General features: G+C 42.4%; 1 protein-coding gene across 1 annotated transcript in view; it reads left to right on the top strand.

Moving 5' to 3' along the window:
- LOC126251146 (glutamate receptor ionotropic, kainate 2) overlaps positions 1–19289 on the top strand; it is a 1402037-nt gene that overhangs the window by 1347774 nt on the left and 34974 nt on the right. The window contains exon 13 of the mRNA XM_049951920.1: positions 13559–13756. Coding sequence (XP_049807877.1) covers positions 13559–13756 — 198 coding nt within the window. The remainder of the gene's footprint in view (positions 1–13558; positions 13757–19289) is intronic.

Below are 19289 nucleotides of genomic sequence, written 5' to 3'. Positions count from 1 at the left end.
CGGAAGGATATGTCAGGATGCGAGATAACCACGTGAAGCGCTGCTTATATTGTCTGCGTCTACGTAACAAGCAGATAAGACTGAGGGGACAGTTTGGCCCTTTGTCAACAGGTATTGCATTCCAGGTATATCACTATAGGAACTAATACGAATAAGTGACCTTTTTTATACACCCTGTATGTTTGTGTCGAACATTCCTCGATTTTGGTCAGTTCAAGTCATAATGCTTTGCTTAAGATGTTGGCGTGATCGTTTTGGACGTTAGACAGTATTTGTGTGTATAACAAGTCCGGTATCGAAAATGTCGGAACATCATCATTCAGTCTGTGAATGACAGAGGAAGACCAAGCGTATGAAATAAAATAAGTACAAATCATTTTTTAAATTAGCGTCAACATTTGTTATTTCTTGGACAGTGTAGTTAAGATTATGGTGTGTTGCAGCAACAAAAGTCAGTACAGCTTTTAAGTGTTGTTACGATTTGGCATGTTCCTTTATTATTTTGTGTGTGCAAGTGTAAATTACTCTCTTCTATCGCTTGGTTTGTGTGTCACTGCAGTTTCAGAAATCAGCAATGCTTGATTTGAGAGCGTCTAATGGAACGGTGCTTATTTTCCAGACTCTATGGTACAAGCGGGCTGAGGCATCCAACACCCTGGAGCGTTTAACGCTAATAAAAAATATGCACTTGGCAGCTCTTCCTCGGAAATATTTTCATTCTCAGCAAAAGCGCTGCGGCGGATGGATTTATGATATTTATGGAAATCCTATACTTCGCATTTTTTTCCCTGTGCTTTCGTTAATACGTATACTCCACAATTCAACGGACACGTAGCAACATAGCGAAGGGGAGCGGCAGTACACGATGAATACCGACCTGAAATTCCTATTGGACATTGCCGATTTTGCTGCTTCGCTTCGGTTGATTGTCGATATTGCTCATTCAGAAATTTTACAGTTACTTACTTTCCGTACAGCTCTCAGTAATTTACAGAGCTCTGAGGAAGGGGTGCTGATGCAGTATTAAACGCTTCCAGAATGTTTAAGGCTGTCTGCAGGCAGGCATTTCCAACCGAGATAAACCTTAGATTATTAGACACTGTCTATGAAAGCTGTGAATACAGGAGACGACTGCGGTAACCAAGCAAACAGAGGATTCTGGGTTCACGTTACTTAAAAAATTGTTTTCAGGAATAAATTTCAAGATTATATTGTTCTTTTGTAGATAGATCGTCTGCTGCTGAGTGCTCGCTGATGTGAAACTTCCTGTTAGGTTAAAACAATGTGCCGGACGGGAAGCGAAACCGGGTTTTTTGTTGCCTTTTGCGGACAAGTACTCTACCAACTGACCAACCCGAACACGACTCGCGACCTGTCCTTACCGCTTTACTTCCGCCAGTATCTCATCTCACACCTTCCAATCTTCACAGAAGTTCTCCTGCGTAACTTGCAAAACTAGCATTTCTGGAAGAAAGGATATTGCGGAGACATGGCTTAGCTACAGCCTGAAGGATAGTTTCCAGAATGAATCTTCAAAAAATGTGTGTGAAATCCTATGGGACTTAACTGCTAAGGTCATCAGTCCCTAAACGTACACACTACTTAACCTAAATTATCCTAAGGACAAACACACACACCCATGCCCGAGGAAGCACTCGAACCTCCGCCGGGACAAGCCGCACAGTCCGTGACTGCAATGAATCTTCATTCAGCAGGCGAGTGTGCGCAAAATGAAACTCCGTGGCAGGTTACAATTGTACGCCGGACCGGGAGTCAAAACTAGGACTTTTGCCTTTCGCAGGCAAGTGCTCTACCAACTAAGTTTCTCGAGCACGACGCCAGGAAATTAAAATACACTGAAGCGCCAAAGAAACTGGTACAATCACGTGTATTCAAATACAGAGATACGTAAACAGGCAAAATACGGCGCTGCGGTCGGCAACGCCTACGCAAGACAACAAGTGTCTGGCGCAGTTGTTAGATCGGCCACTGCTGCTATAATGGCAGGTTATCAAGATTTAAGTGAGTTTGGCCGTTGTGTTATAGTCGGTGACGGGCGATGGGACAAAGCATCTCCGAGGTAGCGATCAAGTGGGGACTTTCCCGCACGACTATTTCATGAGTTTACCGTGAATATCAAGAAACCTGTAAAACATCAAATCTCCGACATCGCTGCGACCGGCAAAAGGTCCTTCAAGAACGGGACCAAGATGACTGAAGAGAATCGTTCAACGTGACAGAAGTGCAACCCTTCCTCAAACTGCTGCAGATTTCAACGCTAGGCTGTCAACAAGTGTCAGCGTATGAACCATTCAACGAAACACCATCGATATGAGCTTTCGGAGCCGAAGGCCCACTCTTGTACTATTGATGACTGCACGACACAAAGCTTTCCGCCTCGCCTGGGCCTGTCAACAGCGTCATTGGTCTGTTGATGACTGAAAAATGTGGCCTGGTCGGACGAGTCTCGTTTCAAATAGTATCGAACGGATGGCCTGTACGAATATGGAGACAACCTCACGAATTCATGGATCCTGCATGTCAGCATGGGACTGTTCAAGCTGGTGGAGGTTCTTTAATGGTGTGGATCATGTGCAGTTGGAGTCATATGGGACCTCTGATACGTCTACATACGACTCCGAAAGGTGGCACGTACGTGAGCATCCTGTCTGATCACCTGCATGTCCATCGTGAATGCTGACGAACTTGGGCAATTCCAGCAGGACAAAGCGACACCCCACACGTCCAAAATTGCTACAGAGTGGCTCCAGGAACACTCTTCTGAGTTTAAACACTTCCGCTGGCCACCAAACTCCCTAGACATGAACATTATTGAGCATATCTGGGATGCCTTGCAACGTGCTGTTCAGACGAGATCTCCACCTCCTCGTACTCTTACGAATTTATGGACAGCCCTGCAGGATTCATGGTGTCCGTTCCCTCCAGCACTACTTCAGACAACAGTCGAGTCCATGCCACGTATGTTGCGGCACTTCTGAGAGCTCGTGGGGACCCTACACGATATTAGGTACGTGTACCAGTTTCTATGGCCCTTCAATGTATATCAAGTTACAGTAATTCCGGTACCAAATACAACGCTACCTAGATATGACGGGCTAACAATAAGATACCATAATTCTTACTCACACAACAAAGAACCTATACACCTATACAATGGAAATGTTGTAAATGCTGTCACCAACAAGCCCCTACCACGCCGTAGCGGAGAAGCTAGGCAGCTGTCCCCCAACTGAAGCAGCTGATCGCCGCCATTTGCAGGGATGTATCCTAGTATTGGGGTTGTGATTTGACGTATATGTGACGCAACAAGAGCAAATTGAAGCACAAATTAAACGCATGTTTGTTTAAAAAAGTACTAAGTATTCGAGTCTATTTTAAAAGTATACTTAAATGAATGAAGTTTCCTAATTTCCGAAATACGTCTGCATAGAGACGCGAAATTTAAGAATGTAAGGCTCTTTCCTGACAAGGTGGAGCGAGTTTACATCGAGTTACTTGCATTAGAAATGACATGAAACTTTTAAAGTAGCAGACAGTACGATTATTATTTAATTCACGTAATTTTCCTGTCAGGTCCTGTTTGCTTTTTGCTGACTACTGTGTACATTTTGCACGCTTACTTTTGTTTAGAACAGTATTGTCCACACTCGAATTTTGGTATGATTAATTGTAATAACCCATATCACTTTAAATACGGTAGGAATTTCATTCGCACATTAGTTTTTAACACTGATAGCAGCCGGCTGCTGTGGCCGAGCGGTTCTAAGCGCTTCAGTCCGGAACCGCGCTGCTGCTACGGTCACAGGTTCGAATCCTGGCTTGGGCATGATCTCCTTAGGTTAGTTAGGTTTACGTAGTTCTAAGTTCTAGGGGACTGATGACCTCAGAAGTCCCATAGTGCTCAGAGCCAGAGCCACTGATAGCATCTCTAAAAGTGGTTGCGTTTGCAACATTTGATCAAATATTTGACCATTTAGGAATTATAAACACCACCTGACAACACATGCTAAGTATCTAAACGCATTTATTCGACCTACCTCTGATTCATACTTAATGTATATTTGATTGCCTTGGTAACCTGGAAAAGGAACGTTCAAAATTATACACACTGACAGTATTTCCACGCTATTTAACCTAGGCCTATATTTCACGATTTCCAGGACACTATACCTTTTTCAGATGAGTTGGAAATCCAGATACTGTCGGTATAGCATCGTCCTTCAGTTGACGTCTATTTACATAATTTTCCATGTAACAATTCTCTTCAAAATGAAGAGAGCACAGCAAACGATTTGCTGTCGGTTGGAAGTTCTCTCTCCGAGTAGCAACTATCCATTTCCGATTTAGAAAATCGCTTGTAAGGGGAAACCTAAACAAAAACAAACGCTCAAGATGTATTATTTCTCCATGAAAATACTATATACAAGTAATAGAAAGTAACAAACAACCAGAAATGACTGACCTGTGAAATGTAACATTGTTTCCGTCTTCGTCTTTGCTTCCATTATACTATTACAATTAAAAGCAGCACACGAACGAACCATGTTTACGCAGTTCCCTGCAAATGGCGGCTTCTATCACGTTCAATGTGGGGACGCGACACTAGCGCCAATGCGCGGTCTAGTTTTTATTTAGTAAGTCTATGGTCACCAACAAACAAGTTGTGAGGACGGAAAACATGCTTAAATAAGTGTCGCCAACTATCACTAACGTTGTAGAAAGCTACACGTAGCTGTAAATCACTGTAGAATACTGTTTGACATTTCACACTTGAGACGCGTCATATCTGCACAAGAAACAATAAAATTTTATTTGTATGCATAAAAAATTACTGTTAAATGTCATGTAATACGTAAAAATTATAAAACAAATGCACTCTTCTATGGTCGAAACGTTGCACAGAAAACAAAGGGACTGAAATTTCTTATTGAGAAAATAAGTCTGAGTCAGTGGATAGGAAAGTGCGCGGATACACGATATTCAATTTATGTGCGTCGTAGAGGTGGAAAATTGTGGACTGATGCTACTGATACTCAAGAGCGCACAGAGTCATATAAGTTTACCAAGTTCTTAACAGTGAAAGCTACACGCAACCTGTTTGCAAACATAAGCATAAACCATTCTCCAAAAAGAATCTTAAACTGCATGACAACAGAGTTAATTTTCTCACTCGCCCTAAACGAAACGATAATTTACATGAGAATATCTGTAATTCACGCTTGTATCGGAGCTTTACATGACGCAAGAATATTTAAGAAATGAAAGTTAATTGATTCTTAAGTGAGCCTGGATATCGTATACTCTTATGCTTCCTGTCTTCGCAGCTTTCTGGATATCATTTTTTTTAGTAGTACTCCATGTGATTTCCTACCATACACCTTGATATACGTAAAAGATGTCCTGTATTTTGAACTATTTTGTGATTTCTGTACTAATACTACATTTTTAATGCAAAATGTGCAACGAGTTTTCACTTACAGCTTTTCATAACACCAACAAAATTTGTAGGATTTAGCAGTAATGCTTCATAGCGCCGTAAATAAATTACACTGCTGTTGCTCAAGGAAAGATACTTTCAAACACTCTCGTTTCTGAACGAATTTCATTTTTCGTGTTTCTTACGATTTTACTCAGCTCAGTAGATTCACTTAGTAGATTAACATAAGTGAGGGTGGGATACACGGGGTGAACCCAACATCAAAATTTCGAAGGTTGCACAGGTATATTTCTTCTGAGTTGAATCGTATAAGTGGCTTACTACAAAGTAACAGCACTTCGTTTGATTTGTTACCCCGTTTATCTTTGTATCTGTACTGCACTGAATATACTTCGATAGCAAAGTAAATCTCGACGGCAAGCGCTCTGTGTCTTGTTTGTAAACAAATCTGTTCCATCCACTCTCACGGTATTTACTGTTGACAATAGCAGTGGCCACTTTACTCTTCGCCCTCAGGCTTGCATTCAGTGATGCTCGGTTCTGTCTCGCGTTTGTTTTTCCGGCACCGTTAGCTGTACGTTGAGAGGATAATACAGCGGTGTGGGTAGATTACCAGTGAACTGTTGGCCGAAATGCGTCTCGTGTGTGGGTTCACTGAATACAATAGAAGAGCGATCCTTCCGTGTTAGAATGGAAGGCACTGGCCGTTCAAGGGACCGATCTGGGAAATTTTCATACAAACGTAGTTGGGCTAACAAGCCAAATAAATTATAATTTTATAGTTACTCTATAACATACCATTGAAAACCAAGATTCCCTTATATTATAATTTAACTACCTACCCCGGCTTCTTAGGGGTAACACTAAATGTTTGCAACCGGACAATTGTTTATAATACGTAGTAATATGCACAAACTTTCCCCATGAATCAGTTTCTCTGTTAGTCACAACCGTATCAAAATCTCTGCAGTAGTTTCTGAGGTTAGCCTTGGTATACAGACAGAAAAACGCAGCGAGGACTTTAATTTATAATATGTCTACATTCTGGTCATACTTCTCTGCTTTCAGGAGTTGTGACGGCTGTTTACTGCTTCTTCCGCCAGATATCGCCTCCTCTGCAGCTGACCGGCTGGTAAAGTGCGCGTCATTTATGTTGGCGGCCGAGTTTAGGTTCGTTCTGCGCATCTGACGTCACAAAACACAGTCAGCCAATGAACAGAGAACAACGTTGCCACATCTCGGCTGCAGTGCAGAGCATGGACGAGTGTCTTCAGTTTTAGAAACGTTCAGTCGTAAATAAAGTAATAGAACAAAAGCAATGTCTTGATAGCAGACATTCTTTTATAGAAAGTTTGGAAAAAGCATTCTTTATACCAATTGCTTCATATTCTATTAATTAATTAAACCAAACAAGCAATAAGACTCCTAATTCAGGCGATATCAAGGAAAGGTGTTTGTATCACTCTCACGAACCGCTTTTTCGCAATAAAGAACAGCGGTAATTGTTTATTTCCTATTGTACTTCGACGAAGCGTGAGTAATTCATAGTCATACCAACAGTGTTTGTCAGTATTTTGCGTGACGTGTTATAGTCCTCATGGCGTTCCTTATGGCGTTATGTAGTCAGAGGAGGTGTGTTAGCGTAACGGTTAAGGTGTTGGGCTACTATGTGAAAGGTTATGAGTTCAGACCTTATGCGGTGCTTAATATTTTCATTATTTAAAAACAATATCGAAGTGCCTTACTTAAAGAATTATATTCGTTTGAATGCAATTTTTTGAAATTTCTAGTGCTTTGTCTCATCATTAACCCTTTCGCTGCTGTGTCCCCGCATTCCGCGCTGTGCGCGATTTTGTCATCACTGCACTGCTCGCCTGTGCAGACACATGGTGTTCCCACTGCTTTGACACACTTATCATTCGATTTCACAAAAACTATTTGGCCCAAAAATTTGATTTTTACACGTCTTCTTGACTGATACCTTCCCCCCCCCCCCCCCCCCATAAATGACTTAATTTTGTTTCGATGTTCAACGCAGTTATTATGCAGCATTAAATGTAGTAAACCATTGAACGAAATTTTGAAGAGTTTGCAGAGGTAGAAGTCCATAGCGTATACTTCCCGTATGGTCGATTTTAGTTGCCACAATGTTGAGAATGAAATGTGGACAAGATACCTAAATTTCATATAAAATTTACTGTATAACAATATCTCATTTACTTTAAGTACGACATAGGTGTCGTATGTAATATTGAGAAATATTCCGTCTTTCGCGACTGTAATAAAAGTATTATTTACACCGGACGCGTTTGGCTTTATTTTACAGCACTTCAATCAAGGAAAGGTATGGCACATACACAATGGTACTCATGTTCTCTTTCTCGTTTTTGTTCCACAGACGCAGTTTTATCCCAGATCACGTAAGAAACAGATTGCCCAATCGCTTGGTCTAGCAGGCAACCCTTGTCTGGGAACAGCCACCAGGCGGCAACAGCGTCACACCCTTACTTGTGGCACCAACCACTAGATGGCACTCCGTTCTGTGAAATATGTGGCAACATCGTCCGAACGCATGCAGCTTTCCACCATTTGGCGTCTGTGAAGTACAGCTGTTTCTGACATACCGGTGGTAGTGGATCGAGTCTTCATGTCGAGGGCGTGCGGGTATATCAACTGTGTAAGGAATAGACGGACAAATCCTGAACTAAAAATGTTCAGATTTCCCGTCAAAGGTAAAGAAAGGTTACGGGAGTGGATTTTAAATTCAGATAAATCAATAAATTAGTTACGAGTGAGAATTAATAAAGAGCCCTAAGCATTCGATCCTATCTAAATTTTGTCGATCTTATATTCTGATATAACGTGGCAGCCCTTCCTGTACAAGAATCATAGCATACAATTTTTAAATGAAATCTTTGCTGCGATTTGGACTTTTTTAAACTGTTTATTCACTGCTTTACTGTAATTTTGGCTGAAGAGACATTTTTGTGCGCAATGTGAAAACTGAAACAAATATAAGATATGGATAACAAAATGCAAAGCATAGTGTGGTAACATTTGGTAAACAATTTAAGAAGCATTACCTTACAAGACCTTTCCCTTGGTACTTGAAAATCGCAACAGTGAAATAAATGAATAATAGCCGTCATCTAACTGCTAGGTCATCGGTCCCTTTAAATCCTGGTATATACTAGAGCGAACGAAGTGAACGAGTGTAAAACCTCGTTTACACTGCAGCAAACGAGTATTCATAGATAATTCGTCAATTTTCACTGCCATTCGTTTATACTTGTGAACAAGCGTTTATACTGGAATGAAGGGAGGAGAATAGAAGAGAACGAGCATAACATGCAAACTACAGACGCTGCATATTTTAATTTTTTTTATCTGTGCGCTAATAATCCTCTCACAGCTTTCACTCGAAAACAACACTACTTATAGTAACAGGTCTGCGCGAGTGCGGATATCCCCAGTAATACCTGTGTTGCAGATAAAAGCGTACCTCTGTTGCGAATAGTTGTGGGTTATCTTTAAACTATAGAAAGTAAATTTTTAACATAATTATGGTTTGCCGTCTGTGGCTCTTCAAAGTTGACACCGCCAAAATATGCTCGAAAAACACGCTTCCACTTGTATATTACCGCGTTTGCAGCCCCCTTTCAACAACAATCCAAAATTCATCGTTTTGTGCCACTCTTATATCATTTACGGTAAGTTACATGCAAAGTCAAAGAATTTAAATTTGAAATGACTGTCACTGAAATATGTCCAGCATTAATTCGCATCATAACGGAGTGCGGATTTTGAAAACTTTCTAGTGTTAACCTGCACATGGAGATCTTTTTTACCACCATAATCCGTATGAGAAGAGCTGTATAGCAAAGAGGAAATAGACGGCATGGAAGGCGAGTGTAAAACCTATGTGACTGCAATACAGTCTGCATTTAAACAGTAACTCGCGAGAAATGTTTGTGTGTTACGTTTCATTTATTTCATTTCGCATATGATTGTGAGAAATAAACTTGGTTTGTAGAATTACAGGAGCTAATCTACATTCTTAGATTGAAAACTCGGGAAAAACCACAGCCGATCATGAGCTACTACAGTCAGCAGTGTGACGAATGCATTTCGCGCGCATCGCTCTAGCCGAACGCAAATCAGCGTCATTCACGTCACAGAAGATACAGCGTTGCCAATTCCGCGACATGGACAGGTCAGTTAGCATTGTAGCGTCGCCTGCGACATCTGTTGACCGACGGGAAAACTATTTTTTCGGTTGCCTGTTCTGCCGTAAGGACGGTCAATCTGTTTCTTACGTGATCTGGGGTTTTACCAATGGTACTGAAATATATTCGTCTTCTGCAACTTTAATAAGGGACTTATTTAGACCAGACGCGTTTCTCTCTTTTGAAGCGACTTCAGTGGACAGTATTTTGTCTCCTCCATTGCCAAGTCACCTTTTCGTAGTTTTGTGCTGCGGTAACACAATATTCAACGTTTGTGTTGGCAGATCAGTGTTTCAGCAATTAAATGATGTTTGTGTGTGCCACACACAAAAATTATATTTGACATAGCTCAGAGCACTTCACTGATAGACGGTATATTCAAGTCCTAATGTTTTTGTAAGTCCACAGTTTTGTTTAATGTATTTTGTCTACTTCCTTTTGATTGATTGAAGTGCTTTAAAATAAAGCCAAACGTGCTCACTGTAAATAAAACTTTTGTTACAGTCGCGAAAGACGGAATATTTCTCAATATTACATACGACACCTATGTGGTACTTAAATGAGCTATTGTTATACAGTATATTTTATATGAAATTTAGGTATCTTCTCCACATTTGATTCTCAACATTGTGGCAACTAAAATCGACCATACGGAAAGTATACTCTATGGACTTCTCTGCAAACTCTTCAAAATTTCGTGCAATGGTTTATTATATTTAATGCTTCATAATAACTGCGTTGAACATCGAAACAAAATTAAGTCATTTATGGGGGGAAGGTATCAGTCAAGAAGATGTGTAAAAATCTAATTTTTGGGCCAAATAGTTTTTGTGGAATCGATTGATAAGAGTGTCAAAGCAGTCGGAACACGATGTGTCTGCACAGGCGAGCAGTGCAGTGACAAAATCGCACACAGCGCGGAATGCAGGGAGCACGTCTTTGTAGCAGCGAAAGGGTTAATGCGGCCGTGGTGGCTTCACTTCATGAACTGCGCGCTCCCCCCTATACGTAAGCTTGCGAACTATGCTATACTATGGCGCTGCTTCTATTGGCGCGTGCGTCGTGTGCAACTGGCAACGCAGCAATCTCCCGCGTCTGGGCGGGCATGCGCGAGCCGCCAGGATAAAAGAATTGAACTATAGCTCCCATCATTGCCATGAGATATCACTCCAAACGGCAATTGAACATAGAAGAGATAGCTATACAAACAGGGTGTTAGAAAAGTATTCGTTCAAATTAACACAGACGTAGAGAACAAAAAGCTGAGGTGATAACACTCACGGGATAACGATATGCACATAGACTGATGGCGGTAGTAACGCGACCACAAGGTCTAAAAGGGCAGTGCAATGGCGGCACTGTAATTCGCACTCATGCGATTCATATGAAAAGTTTTCCGACTTGATGGCCGCACGACAGGAATTAACAGACTTTGAGCGCGGAGTGGTAGTTGGAGCTAGACGCATGAGACGTTCCGTTTCGAAAATTGTAAAGAAATTCAATATTCCGAGATCCATAGTGTCCAGAGTGTGCCGGGAATGCCAAATTTCTCTCACCACGGACAACGCAGTTTCCGAAGACCTTCACTTAACGAGCGAGAGAAGCGGCGTTTGCATAGAGTTGGTAGTGTTAAAAGAGAAGCAATACAGCGTGCAATAATCGTAGAAATCGAAGCGGAACGTACGACGAACTTATCAGTGAGAATAGTGCGGCGAAAGTTGCCGTTAATGGGCTGTGGCAACCGAATGTCGACACGAATACCTTTGCTTAACAGCACTACATCGCCAGCAGCACCTCTCCTGGGCTCGTGACCATATCTGTTGGACCCTAGACGGATGGAAAACCGTGGCCTGGTCACATGAGTGTCGATTTTAATTGGTAAGAACTGATGCTAGGGTTGGAGTGTGGCACAGACCCCACGAAGCCATGGTCCCAATATGTCAACAAGGCTCTGTGCAAGCTGGTGGTTGCTCCGTAAAGGTGTGGGCTATGTTTACGTGGAATAGACTGGATCCTCTGGTCAAATTGAACCGATCATTGGCTAGAAATGGTTTGATTCGGCTATTTGGAGACCATTTGCGTTCATTGACTTCGTCTTTGCAAACAATGATGTCAACAGGTCATAATCGTTCACGATTGGATTGAAGAACATTCTGGACAATTCAGGCGAATGATTGGGCCATTCAGATCACTCGACGTGAATCTCATCGAACATTTATGGGACATAATCGGGAGGTGGGTTAGTGCACAAAATCCTGCATCCGAAGTTCTTTGGCAATTATGGACGTCTGTAGAGGTAGCATGGCTCAGTATTTCTAAAGGCGATTCTAACGACTTTTTGAGTCCTTACGACGTCTAGTTGCTTGGGCAAAAGGAGGTCCGACACGATATTAAGAGGTATCCCATGACTTTCGTCACCTCAGTGAATGAACCCAGAAGGCAATTTCTGGTGCTAGGGACGATTTACCCAGAAGGTAGTTTAGCCTGCTAATTGAGTGGCAAAAACAGGAACTTCTCGAATGTGCGAATATTAGCTTGCACGCATACGATACATCGTCAGACAATTGACTGTTGTGTCTGTTCGAAGATTCCTGGCGTATACGCAATGGTACCAGCAGCGAGTGTAGTTCTAGCGAAGAGGTCTTCCTCTCTTTCCACAATGGCTTCATACACCAGCTGCTTCATATGACTCCAGAGGACGTAATCCATACACGTGAGGTCAGGTAACCTGGGTGGCCACTTCACAGGGCTCACAGGACTCTCAGATGATTCCTCACAGCAATGCTGAAATGGGCTGGCGCCCCATTGTGTTGGAAGTACATCCTTTATCTAACATTCAGAGCTACATCCTCCCACAGTTCTGGCAACACATGTTCCACGAAAATGTGGTATCGCCATCTTTCGAGACGGAATGGAAAAATATATAGTCCAGTCAACCTGTCACCGAGGGTGTCGGCCCACACGTTAACTCCGAATCTCTAATAATGTGCACGAGGTCGAATACTTCGTGGATTCACATGTGCCCAAACATGCGAATTGTGGATATCTGACGTCAGAAACCACGCGCCCAAACATGCTAATTGTGGATATTTGAATGTCAATACACATTCCCGGCTAGCGACACCAATACAACAGCTTACGTCAGCACAGATAATAAAATATACCATAACATTACAAACTGACTTCAGAAACCACATGTTCGTCATCGAAAGATATTTGTTTTGATGTTTTCTATCTCCTGTATTAATTTGAACGAATAGTTTCGGAACAGACTGTATAGTATACACTCATCATTACTATAAATAATGAATTATATATACAAATCTCACTCGTGAATCAGTCTACCTATCAGTGAAAAGCGTACCAAAATTCCTATAGTAGTTCCTCAGCTTGGCCATAACAGAAAAATGTGTGGGAGTGGATGGGGGGGGGGGGGGGGGGGAACTTTAGCTTGCGATATGTATACATACTCAGAAAATATCACTGAACGACCTACGAAATTCTGGGCGTGGAGTTCATGGTATTTTTAAAATCACATTCAATTTACATAAAAGCTGACAGCTAAATAAATTTATAGGATTCAACAGTTTCACTAATATGAGTTAACTCTGCAGTTGGGTGACACATAGATGACAAATAAAAATGGCTTTATTAGAATAATTACGCTGTAGTAAGAGATGCCTAATAAACAGTTGGCCACATAATGACTCAGTATTAAGATATTCGGACATCAAACCTGTCTACACAATTTATCATACGCTCACTATCTCTTCGAGAGATGTCTACGCGCCCTAAATCATTTTTCGTGTCATGAAGGTGCCTGTCCATGTACCGTGGACGCGTTTTTGGGCAATGTGAATTCTGGTCGGTGCAGGCCACTTCCACGCGCATCGTGGGCGGCATCTGGTGGTTCTTCACGCTGATCATCATCTCGTCGTACACGGCCAACCTGGCTGCCTTCCTCACCGTGGAGAGGATGATCACGCCCATTGAGAACGCAGCGGACCTCGCCGAGCAGACGGAGATCTCGTACGGCACGCTTGAAGGCGGCTCCACCATGACCTTCTTCAGGGTAAGTCTCGTCAGCAGAGTCAGGGAATCCTGTTCTAGAGACGCAGCATCGTGCCATTTTCGTCGGAGCCTGTGCGTTGCTCCGCTTGAATAGGGAGCGAGAGAATTCCAATTATTTAATTCGTAGGACAGTAAATTCCAGGTTACTGATAGATTCTGTGATCCGTATGATTTTAATCGACGATATCCTTCGAAAGAAAATTATAATTTTTTGATGACACAGGAGATGCTGCAATATGAAATTGTTTGTCTCTGGGAGGAAACAAAAGATGTCGATGGGAAAGAGTCCTCCATTAAGACCATAGTGTAGATTCAGATTTTTTTCTTTTGAATTGAGTCTCTTGCCTTGTTTCTAATCGACCTGCAACGATTGTGCACGATCTACGCTTCGCATTTCTCTTGTTTATGCTGCCACTCTGCGTCAGTAAATCACGGCACATGTAACTGAGTTTTGTCAACACGAAAGCATCATGCCGTCGCTAAGTCAGTAACTCATAATTCCACTTAACTGAGTTGTTTCGGTTTTCTGCTGTGTATAGATGTTTGGAAAGAGGTTTAAAATGTTGTACTATCGACAATTGTTAACATTCTCATGTCTATGCATTGTTTTGTTGCGTTAAATCTGTACTAGCACGATCGCACGTGTTAGATATCATAAGCAAGCCACTCGTTTCGAAACTTTACCTGAGCGTTCGTACAATATTATGAACCTGGTTTCTGCCCTGAAATGTACCCGCATACACTGAATATGTCTCATTAATAACGCAATCTGACTTCAAAGTTTACGTTTCGGAGACGGAAAAACTTAAGAAAATCGCAAAGAAAAGGGCGGCATGAGTATTACTCGGAAGTAACACAACTGAGTTTTGAAATAGAAAAGGGCGGTGGTGATATTACTCGGAAGTAACACATTTGAGTCTCAAGTTACAACAATGGCTGCAAACCTCATACTATGTTGCCTCAAAGTGTATTAAAATTTGGTCCTATAAGGTCACTCTGTGCAGAACAAAAAAATGCATTTCTTTCCTTGTCTACTCTGTGTAATGAACTGAAAGTAATGAGCTTGTGGTGGAAACTATATTTTACGATATGTCTTCTCTGACAAAGCAAAGATGTAATATAGTAAATCTGTGAAGCCCAAATACAAAGTATAAATAAATCAGATATACGAAGTGAACCGTTATGGATTAAGACAAATATCGGATTAGAACATTTAACATAGCACCAGAGTACGTAAAAATAAATTTCGAAAAATAACCTAGTGAGTGAGAGAATCTATTTTAAAATCACTTGAAATTATGGATGGTTAACTCAGAAATGGAAGCTGATCCCCACATTAGCTGAAGATTAATGGTATAACATTTTCCGTGCCAAGTCCAAATGCAAAATGCAACACGATAAGGACGCCATTTACATAACCTCAATATTCTCGTGATTTCAAAGCATGGAGATATACCCCAATTGTTCCGAAGCTTGTTGTAGTCTCGCCATTATTATGAAAGTGACTGTTCAAATGCGCCCATATAAAATGTACAAGACCAGAGTATAAATCTCTTCTTCTCGGTGTGCTGCCCGGCACAAAGGAGATGAGTGTATTTTTGATTCAAGCTGCCTGAGGCGTCCAAAAAAAATGGCTCTGAGCACTATGGGACTTCACATCTGTGGCCATCAGTCCCCTAGAACTTAGAACTACTTAAACCTAACTAACCTAATGACATCACACACATCCATGCCCGAGGCAGGATTCGAACCTGCGACCGCAGCAGTCGCGCGGTTCTGGACTGCGCGCCTAGAATCGCTAGACCACCGCGGCCGGCCTGAGGCGTCCAGCCGAAAAACATGCACCCAGCGCTCTGCCTGGCACCACCGGTCATAGTTCCGGTGTCTCCGCAAGAAATACCAGTCATTTGCTGTTCGCAAAGCCTAGAGAGAGGCTTTGTGAATGAGCTTCTCTGAGTTGACAAGTGACGCGCGCAGTTTCTGAAAGGCACTCACGACACAGCGACCGCCTTTCAGTGTCTACTGCGTAAGTTGAACCTTGAAAGAGCGTAGGTGTGTGCTCGCACCATCGCTGTTCCTTACGCATTTTATGTTAAAACTTTGGTGCGTGTTTGTTATATGCAGGTCTAACAGAAGCTCAGGTTCGAAGTCCGTTAGAGCATTCTGATCTGACAGGGAGAGGTCCCCAGCAGTGGAATCGACTTTTTGAAACCATATATACGGTGATGTAGGTTAAGATCCCAGGTATCACACCCTGCAGCTATTCACCGTGATGCGCCATCGTTTGCGAGTAACTGATGAAAAAAAAAAACTAAAAATTTTGTGTGACACTTAATAGCGTTAAAAAAGTTGTCATATGTAATCTGGTTACGTGGTGTAGTGGATAGGATAATAGCAACCCATTCAGAGGGTAGTGGGTTCAAACCTCATCAGGAATAGTAAATTTATATTTAAATCTTTATCGAAACTGATTATCAATTTTATTCAATTAATTGATTTAATTGTAGCTTTCTGTTTCCATTCCTCTGCCACATAATTTGATTCATAATATCAACTTCTTCATTTGTCCTCATTTTTCTTCCTCTCATTCTTTTCCACTTCAAATATTTGCTCACGTGTTTTTAATTAATGTTATATAGTAATATCGAATTAATTTCTTTTGTTTTATGACCCTGTTCTTTCGTCTACATTATTGCGTTCATTATATCTATTTCTCATTCTGCTTGAACTTCGTTTTACTTACAAAACCTTCTTTCAGTTAAATATTCACTTGCATTATTTTGTTCATAGTGCAGTAGGTATTTAGTTTACACTATGTGATCAAAAGTATCCGGACACCCTCCAAAACATACGTTTTTGATATTAGGTGCATTGTGCTGCCACCTACTGTCAGGTATTCCATATCAGCGACACCAGTAGTCGTTAGACATCGTGAAAGAGCAGTATGGGGCGCTCCGCGGAACTCACGGACTTCGAACGTGGACAGGTGGTTTGGTGTTACTTGTGTCATACGTCAGTACGCAAGATTTCCACACTCCTAAACATCCCTAGGTCCACTGTTTCCGATGTGATAGTGAAGTGGCAACGTGAAGGAACACATACAGCACAAAAGCGTACAGGCCGACCTCGTCTATTGACTGACAGAGATCGCCGACAGTTGAAAAGGGTCGTAATGTGTAATAAGCAGACATCAATCCAGACCATCACACAGGAATTCCAAACTGCATCAGGATCCACTGCAAGTACTATAACAGTGAGGCGGGAGGTGAGAAAACTGGGATTTCAAGGTCGAGCGCCTGCTCATAATCCACACATGACGCCGGTAAATGCCAAACGACACCTCGCTTAGTGTAAGGAGCATAAAAACTAGACGATTGAACAGTGGAAAAACGTTGTGTGGAGTGACGAATCAGGTACACTATGTGGCGATCCGATGTCAGGGTGTGGGTATGGCGAATGCCCGGTGGACGTCGTCTGCCAGCGTGTGTAGCGCCAACAGTAAAATTCCGAAGCGGTGGTGTTATGGTGTGGTCGTGTTTCTCATGTAGGGAGCTTGCACACCTTGTTGTTTTGCATGGCACCATCACAGCACAACCTACATTGATGTTTTAAGCACCTTCTTACTTTCCACTGTTGAAGAGCAATTCGGGGATGGAGATATCTTTCAACACGATCGAGCACCTGTTCATGATGCACGGCCTGTGGCGGTGTGGTTACACTACAATAACGTCCCTGTAATGGACTGGCCTGCACAGAGTCCTGACCTGAATCCTATAGAACACCTTTGCGATGTTTTGGAACGCCGACTTCGTGCCAGGCCTCACCGATCGGCATCGATACCTTTCCTCAGTGCAGCACTCCACGAAGAATGGACTGCAGACCTTAGTATTTGACATAAATTTCAGCTTCGTCCTGTACCAATTTCTGAGAAAAGGATCTTAACAGACGGATGGACAGACGAACAAAAAAAAGCGATCGTACAAGGGTTTCATTTTTACCGATTGAAGAATGGATCTGTCAAAACGAGAAAGACAAAAGCGAATTTTTTTAAGAACTGATGAAAGACACAAGAGGACAGACAGATCCAAAACTGACAACAAATCACATATGTAATTGTTTAAAAAGAAAGCGAAGCAAATGGGATGAACACCAGTAGACAACTGATCCAAGAATACCGCCGATAAAGTGAAGAAATTTCAGGCCACAGTGGGAAAGGAGATCATAGAAAAAAATGGGGTGATTACGGGCAGTCAGTGGCCTACTAAAGGAAGACAAGAAAAAGGAGATGAATTAGAAGTCGACTGAGGAGGAGAACATGCATAAATTTCTAGACTTAGTGTCAAATTTAAAAAGGAAAATATAGAATCAGTTGTATTCATGGTCCTTCCTTAATCCTTCCTCTGTCTTCACGCGAGACCGTGGTGATGTAGCAGGGCAGTCCAGCTACAGCAGCCGAGCAGCGCGGACGTCCTGTGTGTTTGCACCTGCAGTGTGAGCATGCTCACCTTGTTTACTTCGTCTGGTCGACACTAACATGAGGCTGTAGCGCGACAACATCACGGTGAATCAACACAGAAAATCAGCGTTGAAATTTGTCTTTCGAAACGACTTTTCCAGACCAATAGCACTTGACGTCGCACGCATGGGGGAGGCCAAGGTCTCGGTTGCCAACATCGTTCACTTTTCGATCGTAATTTACACAGACTAGCTGAAACTTATTAACTACGCTACATGCTACAAAGTTATTCATGATATGAAGCGAGGACTCCGCTCATGCCACAGACAGTAATGCTGGTAACTTCAAGGCTGACCATGTCTGACTGGGATTGTGAACTATATGCATATTCAAACTAGCCTTCGAATTACCGACGGCAAACATCATGGCGACACTCCTTCCCTATGGCACAGCATGTGGCAAAAAAGTGGATCCAATTTAAAATATATCCAGTCCTCAATGGAGTACACCAAGCGCACATTGAGCTCTGATGTCACGTACCATCATACCTCTAGACAGAAGGCTGTCAGGACATAGTTATTTAACTCCGACAGCCTAAAACGTGTTCCAGACGCAGTAATGAAAGTAACCTATATTCCGAGTGTCTCCAGCGTCGGATCACACAAGTTCCACTGCAGGACGTGCTACATCCACCAATGCCGACGATCCTCAAAGTAGCTTACGCAACAAGGCTCACAATTTCTCCCCCTGTCCAGACACAAACCGACGTTGCTGTACCGGAACAACTTTCTGCTGACGGCATTCTGGCTGATCAGTCGGCCTGGCCAGTGGCAGGACTCCCCAAAAAGCCATTGATACCACTGAACATTGCAGGCACCGCTCACAGCAGGATCGCAATCAATTCACTTATCGTATCTAACAAAGCCTTTGTGCTGGTGAGGCGTAGCTCAGTACCATCGTCCAATACAGAAGGCCAAGCACGCAAACAGCATTCAACGAAACGCCAAAATCGCCACTGCAGGACCATGTCAGGAAACAGCAGCTTCCACTCGCAGGAGGATGAGGAACTAATCCCGCA

The sequence above is a fragment of the Schistocerca nitens genome, chromosome 1 (genome assembly GCF_023898315.1).
Source record: "Schistocerca nitens isolate TAMUIC-IGC-003100 chromosome 1, iqSchNite1.1, whole genome shotgun sequence".
NCBI lineage: Eukaryota > Metazoa > Arthropoda > Insecta > Orthoptera > Acrididae > Schistocerca > Schistocerca nitens.
This window is presented reverse-complemented; position numbering and strand designations above follow the sequence as displayed.